The 16589-nt window shown below is 42.8% G+C and overlaps 1 protein-coding gene across 3 annotated transcripts in view; it reads right to left on the reverse strand.

Annotated features, from left to right (window-relative positions):
* LOC120063012 (V-type proton ATPase 116 kDa subunit a2-like) overlaps positions 1 to 16589 on the reverse strand; it is a 39080-nt gene that overhangs the window by 12053 nt on the left and 10438 nt on the right. For all 3 annotated transcript variants that reach the window (XR_005478453.1, XM_039013095.1, XM_039013094.1), the window contains 3 exons: positions 16438 to 16556; positions 15667 to 15877; positions 15293 to 15415 (listed from right to left, as the gene is read on the reverse strand). Coding sequence is in view for 2 of the 3 variants with exons in the window: in XM_039013095.1 (XP_038869023.1) it covers positions 15293 to 15415; positions 15667 to 15877; positions 16438 to 16556 (453 nt within the window). In the remaining variant the exon portion in view is untranslated. The remainder of the gene's footprint in view (positions 1 to 15292; positions 15416 to 15666; positions 15878 to 16437; positions 16557 to 16589) is intronic.

The following is a 16589-nucleotide window of genomic DNA, read 5'->3' on the forward strand; positions in this document are numbered from 1 at the left end:
TTACAACCAGAACACACTCCTATAAACAGACTACACACCACCATACTGTTACAACCAGAACACGCTCCTATAAACAGACTACACACCACCATACTGTTACAACCAGAACACGCTCCTATAAACAGACTACACACCACCATACTGTTACAACCAGAACACGCTCCTATAAACAGACTACACACCACCATACTGTTACAACCAGAACACACTCCTATAAACAGACTACACACCACCATACTGTTACAACCAGAACACGCTCCTATAAACAGACTACACACCACCATACTGTTACAACCAGAACACGCTCCTATAAACAGACTACACACCACCATACTGTGTTACAACCAGAACACGCTCCTATAAACAGACTACACACCACCATACTGTTACAACCAGAACACACTCCTATAAACAGACTACACACTCCTATAAACAGACTACACACCACCATACTGTTACAACCAGAACACACTCCTATAAACAGACTACACACCACCATACTGTTACAACCAGAACACACTCCTATAAACAGACTACACACCACCATACTGTGTTACAACCAGAACACGCTCCTATAAACAGACTACACACTCCTATAAACAGACTACACACCACCATACTGTTACAACCAGAACACGCTCCTATAAACAGACTACACACTCCTATAAACAGACTACACACCACCATACTGTTACAACCAGAACACACTCCTATAAACAGACTACACACCACCATACTGTTACAACCAGAACACACTCCTATAAACAGACTACACACCACCATACTGTGTTACAACCAGAACACTCCTATAAACAGACTACACACCACCATACTGTGTTACAACCAGAACACACTCCTATAAACAGACTACACACCACCATACTGCTACAACCAGAACACACTCCTATAAACAGACTACACACCACCATACTGTTACAATCAGAACACACTCCTATAAACAGACTACACACCACCATACTGTTACAACCAGAACACACTCCTATAAACAGACTACACACCACCATACTGTTACAATCAGAACACGCTCCTATAAACAGACTACACACCACCATACTGTTACAACCAGAACACACTCCTATAAACAGACTACACACCACCATACTGTGTTACAACCAGAACACGCTCCTATAAACAGACTACACACTCCTATAAACAGACTACACACCACCATACTGTTACAACCAGAACACACTCCTATAAACAGACTACACACCACCATACTGTTACAACCAGAACACACTCCTATAAACAGACTACACACCACCATACTGTTACAACCAGAACACACTCCTATAAACAGACTACACACCACCATACTGTTACAACCAGAACACACTCCTATAAACAGACTACACACCACCATACTGTGTTACAACCAGAACACTCCTATAAACAGACTACACACCACCATACTGTTACAACCAGAACACGCTCCTATAAACAGACTACACACCACCATACTGTTACAACCAGAACACACTCCTATAAACAGACTACACACCACCATACTGTGTTACAACCAGAACACGCTCCTATAAACAGACTACACACCACCATACTGTGTTACAACCAGAACACACTCCTATAAACAGACTACACACAACCATACTGCTACAACCAGAACACACTCCTATAAAACAGACTACACACCACCATACTGCTACAACCAGAACACACTCCTATAAACAGACTACACACCACCATACTGTTACAACCAGAACACACTCCTATAAACAGACTACACACCACCATACTGTTACAACCAGAACACGCTCCTATAAACAGACTACACACCACCATACTGTTACAACCAGAACACGCTCCTATAAACAGACTACACACCACCATACTGTTACAACCAGAACACACTCCTATAAACAGACTACACACCACCATACTGTTACAACCAGAACACGCTCCTATAAACAGACTACACACCACCATACTGTGTTACAACCAGAACACGCTCCTATAAACAGACTACACACCACCATACTGTTACAACCAGAACACACTCCTATAAACAGACTACACACTCCTATAAACAGACTACACACCACCATACTGGTACAACCAGAACACACTCCTATAAACAGACTACACACCACCATACTGTTACAACCAGAACACGCTCCTATAAACAGACTACACACCACCATACTGTTACAACCAGAACACACTCCTATAAACAGACTACACACCACCATACTGTTACAACCAGAACACGCTCCTATAAACAGACTACACACCACCATACTGTTACAACCAGAACACACTCCTATAAACAGACTACACACTCCTATAAACAGACTACACACCACCATACTGTTACAACCAGAACACACTCCTATAAACAGACTACACACCACCATACTGTTACAATCAGAACACACTCCTATAAACAGACTACACACCACCATACTGTTACAACCAGAACACACTCCTATAAACAGACTACACACCACCATACTGTTACAATCAGAACACACTCCTATAAACAGACTACACACCACCATACTGTGTTACAACCAGAACACGCTCCTATAAACAGACTACACACTCCTATAAACAGACTACACACCACCATACTGTTACAACCAGAACACGCTCCTATAAACAGACTACACACAACCATACTGCTACAACCAGAACACACTCCTATAAAACAGACTACACACCACCATACTGCTACAACCAGAACACACTCCTATAAACAGACTACACACCACCATACTGTTACAACCAGAACACGCTCCTATAAACAGACTACACACCACCATACTGTTACAACCAGAACACGCTCCTATAAACAGACTACACACTCCTATAAACAGACTACACACCACCATACTGTTACAACCAGAACACGCTCCTATAAACAGACTACACACTCCTATAAACAGACTACACACCACCATACTGGTACAACCAGAACACACTCCTATAAACAGACTACACACCACCATACTGTTACAACCAGAACACACTCCTATAAACAGACTACACACCACCATACTGTTACAACCAGAACACGCTCCTATAAACAGACTACACACCACCATACTGTTACAACCAGAACACGCTCCTATAAACAGACTACACACCACCATACTGTTACAACCAGAACACACTCCTATAAACAGACTACACACCACCATACTGTTACAACCAGAACACACTCCTATAAACAGACTACACACCACCATACTGTTACAATCAGAACACACTCCTATAAACAGACTACACACCACCATACTGTTACAACCAGAACACACTCCTATAAACAGACTACACACCACCATACTGTTACAACCAGAACACACTCCTATAAACAGACTACACACCACCATACTGTGTTACAACCAGAACACACTCCTATAAACAGACTACACACCACCATACTGTGTTACAACCAGAACACACTCCTATAAACAGACTACACACCACCATACTGTGTTACAACCAGAACACACTCCTATAAACAGACTACACACCACCATACTGTTACAATCAGAACACGCTCCTATAAACAGACTACACACTCCTATAAACAGACTACACACCACCATACTGTGTTACAACCAGAACACACTCCTATAAAACAGACTACACACCACCATACTGTGTTACAACCAGAACACACTCCTATAAACAGACTACACACCACCATACTGTGTTACAACCAGAACACGCTCCTATAAACAGACTACACACCACCATACTGTGTTACAACCAGAACACACTCCTATAAAACAGACTACACACCACCATACTGTTACAACCAGAACACGCTCCTATAAACAGACTACACACTCCTATAAACAGACTACACACCACCATACTGTTACAATCAGAACACGCTCCTATAAACAGACTACACACTCCTATAAACAGACTACACACCACCATACTGTGTTACAACCAGAACACACTCCTATAAAACAGACTACACACCACCATACTGTTACAACCAGAACACGCTCCTATAAACAGACTACACACTCCTATAAACAGACTACACACCACCATACTGTTACAACCAGAACACACTCCTATAAACAGACTACACACCACCATACTGTTACAACCAGAACACACTCCTATAAACAGACTACACACCACCATACTGTTACAACCAGAACACACTCCTATAAACAGACTACACACCACCATACTGTTACAATCAGAACACACTCCTATAAACAGACTACACACCACCATACTGTTACAACCAGAACACACTCCTATAAACAGACTACACACCACCATACTGTTACAACCAGAACACGCTCCTATAAACAGACTACACACTCCTATAAACAGACTACACACCACCATACTGTGTTACAACCAGAACACGCTCCTATAAACAGACTACACACCACCATACTGTTACAACCAGAACACGCTCCTATAAACAGACTACACACCACCATACTGTTACAACCAGAACACGCTCCTATAAACAGACTACACACCACCATACTGTTACAACCAGAACACGCTCCTATAAACAGACTACACACCACCATACTGTTACAACCAGAACACGCTCCTATAAACAGACTACACACCACCATACTGTGTTACAACCAGAACACGCTCCTATAAACAGACTACACACCACCATACTGTGTTACAACCAGAACACGCTCCTATAAACAGACTACACACCACCATACTGTTACAACCAGAACACACTCCTATAAACAGACTACACACCACCATACTGCAACAACCAGAACACACTCCTATAAACAGACTACACACCACCATACTGTTACAACCAGAACACACTCCTATAAACAGACTACACACTCCTATAAACAGACTACACACCACCATACTGCTACAACCAGAACACACTCCTATAAACAGACTACACACCACCATACTGTGTTACAACCAGAACACACTCCTATAAACAGACTACACACAACCATACTGTTACAACCAGAACACGCTCCTATAAACAGACTACACACCACCATACTGTTACAACCAGAACACACTCCTATAAACAGACTACACACCACCATACTGTTACAACCAGAACACACTCCTATAAACAGACTACACACCACCATACTGTTACAACCAGAACACACTCCTATAAACAGACTACACACCACCATACTGTTACAACCAGAACACACTCCTATAAACAGACTACACACCACCATACTGTTACAACCAGAACACGCTCCTATAAACAGACTACACACTCCTATAAACAGACTACACACCACCATACTGTGTTACAACCAGAACACGCTCCTATAAACAGACTACACACCACCATACTGTGTTACAACCAGAACACGCTCCTATAAACAGACTACACACCACCATACTGTTACAACCAGAACACACTCCTATAAACAGACTACACACCACCATACTGTTACAACCAGAACACGCTCCTATAAACAGACTACACACCACCATACTGTTACAACCAGAACACGCTCCTATAAACAGACTACACACCACCATACTGGTACAACCAGAACACACTCCTATAAACAGACTACACACCACCATACTGTGTTACAACCAGAACACGCTCCTATAAACAGACTACACACCACCATACTGGTACAACCAGAACACACTCCTATAAACAGACTACACACCACCATACTGTTACAACCAGAACACGCTCCTATAAACAGACTACACACCACCATACTGGTACAACCAGAACACACTCCTATAAACAGACTACACACCACCATACTGTTACAACCAGAACACACTCCTATAAACAGACTACACACCACCATACTGTGTTACAACCAGAACACGCTCCTATAAACAGACTACACACTCCTATAAACAGACTACACACCACCATACTGTTACAACCAGAACACACTCCTATAAACAGACTACACACCACCATACTGTTACAACCAGAACACACTCCTATAAACAGACTACACACCACCATACTGTGTTACAACCAGAACACTCCTATAAACAGACTACACACCACCATACTGTTACAACCAGAACACACTCCTATAAACAGACTACACACCACCATACTGTTACAATCAGAACACACTCCTATAAACAGACTACACACCACCATACTGTGTTACAACCAGAACACGCTCCTATAAACAGACTACACACTCCTATAAACAGACTACACACCACCATACTGTTACAACCAGAACACGCTCCTATAAACAGACTACACACCACCATACTGTTACAACCAGAACACACTCCTATAAACAGACTACACACCACCATACTGTGTTACAACCAGAACACGCTCCTATAAACAGACTACACACCACCATACTGTGTTACAACCAGAACACACTCCTATAAACAGACTACACACCACCATACTGTTACAACCAGAACACGCTCCTATAAACAGACTACACACTCCTATAAACAGACTACACACCACCATACTGTTACAATCAGAACACGCTCCTATAAACAGACTACACACTCCTATAAACAGACTACACACCACCATACTGTGTTACAACCAGAACACACTCCTATAAAACAGACTACACACCACCATACTGTTACAACCAGAACACGCTCCTATAAACAGACTACACACTCCTATAAACAGACTACACACCACCATACTGTTACAACCAGAACACACTCCTATAAACAGACTACACACCACCATACTGTTACAACCAGAACACACTCCTATAAACAGACTACACACCACCATACTGTTACAACCAGAACACACTCCTATAAACAGACTACACACCACCATACTGTTACAATCAGAACACACTCCTATAAACAGACTACACACCACCATACTGTTACAACCAGAACACACTCCTATAAACAGACTACACACCACCATACTGTTACAACCAGAACACGCTCCTATAAACAGACTACACACTCCTATAAACAGACTACACACCACCATACTGTGTTACAACCAGAACACGCTCCTATAAACAGACTACACACCACCATACTGTTACAACCAGAACACGCTCCTATAAACAGACTACACACCACCATACTGTTACAACCAGAACACGCTCCTATAAACAGACTACACACCACCATACTGTTACAACCAGAACACGCTCCTATAAACAGACTACACACCACCATACTGTTACAACCAGAACACGCTCCTATAAACAGACTACACACCACCATACTGTGTTACAACCAGAACACGCTCCTATAAACAGACTACACACCACCATACTGTGTTACAACCAGAACACGCTCCTATAAACAGACTACACACCACCATACTGTTACAACCAGAACACACTCCTATAAACAGACTACACACCACCATACTGCAACAACCAGAACACACTCCTATAAACAGACTACACACCACCATACTGTTACAACCAGAACACACTCCTATAAACAGACTACACACTCCTATAAACAGACTACACACCACCATACTGCTACAACCAGAACACACTCCTATAAACAGACTACACACCACCATACTGTGTTACAACCAGAACACACTCCTATAAACAGACTACACACAACCATACTGTTACAACCAGAACACGCTCCTATAAACAGACTACACACCACCATACTGTTACAACCAGAACACACTCCTATAAACAGACTACACACCACCATACTGTTACAACCAGAACACACTCCTATAAACAGACTACACACCACCATACTGTTACAACCAGAACACACTCCTATAAACAGACTACACACCACCATACTGTTACAACCAGAACACACTCCTATAAACAGACTACACACCACCATACTGTTACAACCAGAACACGCTCCTATAAACAGACTACACACTCCTATAAACAGACTACACACCACCATACTGTGTTACAACCAGAACACGCTCCTATAAACAGACTACACACCACCATACTGTGTTACAACCAGAACACGCTCCTATAAACAGACTACACACCACCATACTGTTACAACCAGAACACACTCCTATAAACAGACTACACACCACCATACTGTTACAACCAGAACACGCTCCTATAAACAGACTACACACCACCATACTGTTACAACCAGAACACGCTCCTATAAACAGACTACACACCACCATACTGGTACAACCAGAACACACTCCTATAAACAGACTACACACCACCATACTGTGTTACAACCAGAACACGCTCCTATAAACAGACTACACACCACCATACTGGTACAACCAGAACACACTCCTATAAACAGACTACACACCACCATACTGTTACAACCAGAACACGCTCCTATAAACAGACTACACACCACCATACTGGTACAACCAGAACACACTCCTATAAACAGACTACACACCACCATACTGTTACAACCAGAACACACTCCTATAAACAGACTACACACCACCATACTGTGTTACAACCAGAACACGCTCCTATAAACAGACTACACACTCCTATAAACAGACTACACACCACCATACTGTTACAACCAGAACACACTCCTATAAACAGACTACACACCACCATACTGTTACAACCAGAACACACTCCTATAAACAGACTACACACCACCATACTGTGTTACAACCAGAACACTCCTATAAACAGACTACACACCACCATACTGTTACAACCAGAACACACTCCTATAAACAGACTACACACCACCATACTGTTACAATCAGAACACACTCCTATAAACAGACTACACACCACCATACTGTGTTACAACCAGAACACGCTCCTATAAACAGACTACACACTCCTATAAACAGACTACACACCACCATACTGTTACAACCAGAACACGCTCCTATAAACAGACTACACACCACCATACTGTTACAACCAGAACACACTCCTATAAACAGACTACACACCACCATACTGTGTTACAACCAGAACACGCTCCTATAAACAGACTACACACCACCATACTGTGTTACAACCAGAACACACTCCTATAAACAGACTACACACAACCATACTGCTACAACCAGAACACACTCCTATAAAACAGACTACACACCACCATACTGCTACAACCAGAACACACTCCTATAAACAGACTACACACCACCATACTGTTACAACCAGAACACACTCCTATAAACAGACTACACACCACCATACTGTTACAACCAGAACACGCTCCTATAAACAGACTACACACCACCATACTGTTACAACCAGAACACGCTCCTATAAACAGACTACACACTCCTATAAACAGACTACACACCACCATACTGGTACAACCAGAACACACTCCTATAAACAGACTACACACCACCATACTGTTACAACCAGAACACGCTCCTATAAACAGACTACACACCACCATACTGTTACAACCAGAACACACTCCTATAAACAGACTACACACCACCATACTGTTACAACCAGAACACGCTCCTATAAACAGACTACACACCACCATACTGTTACAACCAGAACACACTCCTATAAACAGACTACACACTCCTATAAACAGACTACACACCACCATACTGTTACAACCAGAACACACTCCTATAAACAGACTACACACCACCATACTGTTACAACCAGAACACGCTCCTATAAACAGACTACACACCACCATACTGTTACAACCAGAACACGCTCCTATAAACAGACTACACACCACCATACTGTGTTACAACCAGAACACGCTCCTATAAACAGACTACACACCACCATACTGTTACAACCAGAACACACTCCTATAAACAGACTACACACTCCTATAAACAGACTACACACCACCATACTGTTACAACCAGAACACACTCCTATAAACAGACTACACACCACCATACTGTTACAACCAGAACACACTCCTATAAACAGACTACACACCACCATACTGTGTTACAACCAGAACACGCTCCTATAAACAGACTACACACCACCATACTGTTACAACCAGAACACGCTCCTATAAACAGACTACACACCACCATACTGTTACAACCAGAACACACTCCTATAAACAGACTACACACCACCATACTGTTACAACCAGAACACACTCCTATAAACAGACTACACACCACCATACTGTTACAATCAGAACACACTCCTATAAACAGACTACACACCACCATACTGTTACAACCAGAACACACTCCTATAAACAGACTACACACCACCATACTGTTACAATCAGAACACACTCCTATAAACAGACTACACACCACCATACTGTGTTACAACCAGAACACGCTCCTATAAACAGACTACACACTCCTATAAACAGACTACACACCACCATACTGTTACAACCAGAACACGCTCCTATAAACAGACTACACACAACCATACTGCTACAACCAGAACACACTCCTATAAAACAGACTACACACCACCATACTGCTACAACCAGAACACACTCCTATAAACAGACTACACACCACCATACTGTGTTACAACCAGAACACGCTCCTATAAACAGACTACACACCACCATACTGTTACAACCAGAACACACTCCTATAAACAGACTACACACTCCTATAAACAGACTACACACCACCATACTGTTACAATCAGAACACACTCCTATAAACAGACTACACACCACCATACTGTTACAACCAGAACACGCTCCTATAAACAGACTACACACCACCATACTGTTACAACCAGAACACGCTCCTATAAACAGACTACACACTCCTATAAACAGACTACACACCACCATACTGTTACAACCAGAACACGCTCCTATAAACAGACTACACACTCCTATAAACAGACTACACACCACCATACTGGTACAACCAGAACACACTCCTATAAACAGACTACACACCACCATACTGTTACAACCAGAACACACTCCTATAAACAGACTACACACCACCATACTGTTACAACCAGAACACGCTCCTATAAACAGACTACACACCACCATACTGTTACAACCAGAACACGCTCCTATAAACAGACTACACACCACCATACTGTTACAACCAGAACACACTCCTATAAACAGACTACACACCACCATACTGTTACAACCAGAACACACTCCTATAAACAGACTACACACCACCATACTGTTACAATCAGAACACACTCCTATAAACAGACTACACACCACCATACTGTTACAACCAGAACACACTCCTATAAACAGACTACACACCACCATACTGTTACAACCAGAACACACTCCTATAAACAGACTACACACCACCATACTGTGTTACAACCAGAACACACTCCTATAAACAGACTACACACCACCATACTGTGTTACAACCAGAACACACTCCTATAAACAGACTACACACCACCATACTGTGTTACAACCAGAACACACTCCTATAAACAGACTACACACCACCATACTGTTACAATCAGAACACGCTCCTATAAACAGACTACACACTCCTATAAACAGACTACACACCACCATACTGTGTTACAACCAGAACACACTCCTATAAAACAGACTACACACCACCATACTGTGTTACAACCAGAACACACTCCTATAAACAGACTACACACCACCATACTGTGTTACAACCAGAACACGCTCCTATAAACAGACTACACACTCCTATAAACAGACTACACACCACCATACTGTTACAACCAGAACACACTCCTATAAACAGACTACACACCACCATACTGTTACAACCAGAACACACTCCTATAAACAGACTACACACTACCATACTGTGTTACAACCAGAACACACTCCTATAAACAGACTACACACCACCATACTGTGTTACAACCAGAACACACTCCTATAAACAGACTACACACCACCATACTGTGTTACAACCAGAACACACTCCTATAAACAGACTACACACCACCATACTGTTACAATCAGAACACGCTCCTATAAACAGACTACACACTCCTATAAACAGACTACACACCACCATACTGTGTTACAACCAGAACACACTCCTATAAAACAGACTACACACCACCATACTGTTACAACCAGAACACGCTCCCATAAACAGACTACACACTCCTATAAACAGACTACACACCACCATACTGTTACAACCAGAACACACTCCTATAAACAGACTACACACCACCATACTGTTACAACCAGAACACACTCCTATAAACAGACTACACACCACCATACTGTTACAACCAGAACACACTCCTATAAACAGACTACACACCACCATACTGTTACAATCAGAACACACTCCTATAAACAGACTACACACCACCATACTGTTACAACCAGAACACACTCCTATAAACAGACTACACACCACCATACTGTTACAACCAGAACACGCTCCTATAAACAGACTACACACTCCTATAAACAGACTACACACCACCATACTGTGTTACAACCAGAACACGCTCCTATAAACAGACTACACACCACCATACTGTTACAACCAGAACACGCTCCTATAAACAGACTACACACCACCATACTGTTACAACCAGAACACGCTCCTATAAACAGACTACACACCACCATACTGTTACAACCAGAACACGCTCCTATAAACAGACTACACACCACCATACTGTTACAACCAGAACACGCTCCTATAAACAGACTACACACCACCATACTGTGTTACAACCAGAACACGCTCCTATAAACAGACTACACACCACCATACTGTGTTACAACCAGAACACGCTCCTATAAACAGACTACACACCACCATACTGTTACAACCAGAACACACTCCTATAAACAGACTACACACCACCATACTGCTACAACCAGAACACACTCCTATAAACAGACTACACACCACCATACTGTTACAACCAGAACACACTCCTATAAACAGACTACACACTCCTATAAACAGACTACACACCACCATACTGCTACAACCAGAACACACTCCTATAAACAGACTACACACCACCATACTGTGTTACAACCAGAACACACTCCTATAAACAGACTACACACAACCATACTGTTACAACCAGAACACGCTCCTATAAACAGACTACACACCACCATACTGTTACAACCAGAACACACTCCTATAAACAGACTACACACCACCATACTGTTACAACCAGAACACACTCCTATAAACAGACTACACACCACCATACTGTTACAACCAGAACACACTCCTATAAACAGACTACACACCACCATACTGTTACAACCAGAACACGCTCCTATAAACAGACTACACACCACCATACTGTTACAACCAGAACACGCTCCTATAAACAGACTACACACTCCTATAAACAGACTACACACCACCATACTGTGTTACAACCAGAACACGCTCCTATAAACAGACTACACACCACCATACTGTGTTACAACCAGAACACGCTCCTATAAACAGACTACACACCACCATACTGTTACAACCAGAACACACTCCTATAAACAGACTACACACCACCATACTGTTACAACCAGAACACGCTCCTATAAACAGACTACACACCACCATACTGTTACAACCAGAACACGCTCCTATAAACAGACTACACACCACCATACTGTTACAACCAGAACACGCTCCTATAAACAGACTACACACCACCATACTGGTACAACCAGAACACACTCCTATAAACAGACTACACACCACCATACTGTTACAACCAGAACACGCTCCTATAAACAGACTACACACCACCATACTGGTACAACCAGAACACACTCCTATAAACAGACTACACACCACCATACTGTTACAACCAGAACACGCTCCTATAAACAGACTACACACCACCATACTGTTACAACCAGAACACGCTCCTATAAACAGACTACACACCACCATACTGTGTTACAACCAGAACACGCTCCTATAAACAGACTACACACCACCATACTGCTACAACCAGAACACGCTCCTATAAACAGACTACACACCACCATACTGTTACAACCAGAACACACTCCTATAAACAGACTACACACTCCTATAAACAGACTACACACCACCATACTGTTACAACCAGAACACGCTCCTATAAACAGACTACACACCACCATACTGTTACAACCAGAACACGCTCCTATAAACAGACTACACACCACCATACTGTTACAACCAGAACACGCTCCTATAAACAGACTACACACCACCATACTGTGTTACAACCAGAACACGCTCCTATAAACAGACTACACACCACCATACTGCTACAACCAGAACACGCTCCTATAAACAGACTACACACCACCATACTGTTACAACCAGAACACACTCCTATAAACAGACTACACACTCCTATAAACAGACTACACACCACCATACTGTTACAACCAGAACACGCTCCTATAAACAGACTACACACCACCATACTGTTACAACCAGAACACGCTCCTATAAACAGACTACACACCACCATACTGTTACAACCAGAACACACTCCTATAAACAGACTACACACTCCTATAAACAGACTACACACCACCATACTGTTACAACCAGAACACACTCCTATAAACAGACTACACACTCCTATAAACAGACTACACACCACCATACTGTTACAACCAGAACACTCCTATAAACAGACTACACACCACCATACTGCTACAACCAGAACACACTCCTATAAACAGACTACACACCACCATACTGCTACAACCAGAACACACTCCTATAAACAGACTACACACCACCATACTGCTACAACCAGAACACACTCCTATAAACAGACTACACACCACCATACTGTGTTACAACCAGAACACACTCCTATAAACAGACTACACACAACCATACTGTTACAACCAGAACACGCTCCTATAAACAGACTACACACCACCATACTGTTACAACCAGAACACACTCCTATAAACAGACTACACACCACCATACTGTGTTACAACCAGAACACGCTCCTATAAACAGACTACACACCACCATACTGTTACAACCAGAACACACTCCTATAAACAGACTACACACCACCATACTGTTACAACCAGAACACACTCCTATAAACAGACTACACACTCCTATAAACAGACTACACACCACCATACTGTTACAACCAGAACACTCCTATAAAACAGACTACACACCACCATACTGTGTTACAACCAGAACACACTCCTATAAACAGACTACACACCACCATACTGTGTTACAACCAGAACACACTCCTATAAACAGACTACACAACACCATACTGTGTTACAACCAGAACACGCTCCTATAAACAGACTACACACCACCATACTGTGTTACAACCAGAACACAGACTCGTATATGGACAAACTACACACACGCCCATGACTCTTGAGGTCAGAAACAGACGACACACACACAAAGCCTCACCCTGTACATTCCCATGAGGTTGGCTCCTCCGTTGTGCAGCAAGTAGAGGTAAACTGGTTTCCCCAGCAGTAAGACAGGCACTGATAGTAGAGCAATTACCACCAGGAACACCTGCAGCCCAACCTACCGTAGCAGAGGGACGCAACAGACAGGTCTGTTAGTTTCACTGAAGTATCTTTGGAGTGGGTTGGGCTTGTATACATGTCTTCACACCCACTGGGAAAACCACTCCCTTTTCCCAGTGGGTGCGTCCGAAATGCCACACTATTCCCTATATAGTACACTACTTTTGACCAGGGCTCTATAGTAGTGCACTATATAGGGAATAGGATGCCATTTAGGACGCAAACACTGTGCGATCCCCATCTTTGTACCTGTCCTGGGAAGAGGGGCGGCACCCCGTCCCCCTGCATGAGGAACATGTTGATGAAGTGGATGAGGATGCTGGGGGCCATCTGGGAGTCACGGGCAGAGAAGGCCAGCCACTTGTAGATGATCATGAAGACCAGGTAGCCAAACAGACACAGCAGGAACAGCAGCTCCGGGAGGAATACTAAGTACAGGTTGAACTTCTTTCTGAAGTGTCTGCACAGACACAAACAGGGCTTTAAAGTGTCTGCACAGACACAAACAGGGCTTTAAAGTGTCTGCACAGACACAAACAGGGCTTTAAAGTGTCTGCACAGACACAAACAGGGCTTTAAAGTGTCTGCACAGACACAAACAGGGCTTTAAAGTGTCTGCACAGACACAAACAGGGCTTTAAAGTGTCTGCACAGACACAAACAGGGCTTTAAAGTGCCTGCACAGACACAAACAGGGCTTTAAAGTGCCTGCACAGACACAAACAGGGCTTTAAAGTGCCTGCACAGACACAAACAGGGCTTTAAAGTGTCTGCACAGACACAAACAGGGCTTTAAAGTGCCTGGACAGACACAAACAGGGCTTTAAAGTGTCTGCACAGACACAAACAGGGCTTTAAAGTGCCTGGACAGACATAGACAACAGGGCTTTAAAGTTCCTGCATGGATAAACAGAGCTTTTAGGATTCAGAGCAGGACATTCGGTATCTTTAAATTTGCCATAATCTTATATAGTTCTTAACAGTGCTGATATTGTGGGGAATGTGTGTGCTGTAACTCACAGGTGGTTGAAGACACCTAGGATGACCCCGAAGCTCATGTGAATGATACCCACAATCACAGACATCTTCATCTTGTAGGAGTTCAGAAAGGTCAGACGATTTGACGCCAGGTTCCAAATCTACATAGTGGAAGAAATTAGGATAACCCTGTC

The sequence above is a fragment of the Salvelinus namaycush genome, chromosome 18 (assembly GCF_016432855.1).
Source record: "Salvelinus namaycush isolate Seneca chromosome 18, SaNama_1.0, whole genome shotgun sequence".
Classification (NCBI taxonomy): Eukaryota; Metazoa; Chordata; class Actinopteri; order Salmoniformes; family Salmonidae; genus Salvelinus; species Salvelinus namaycush.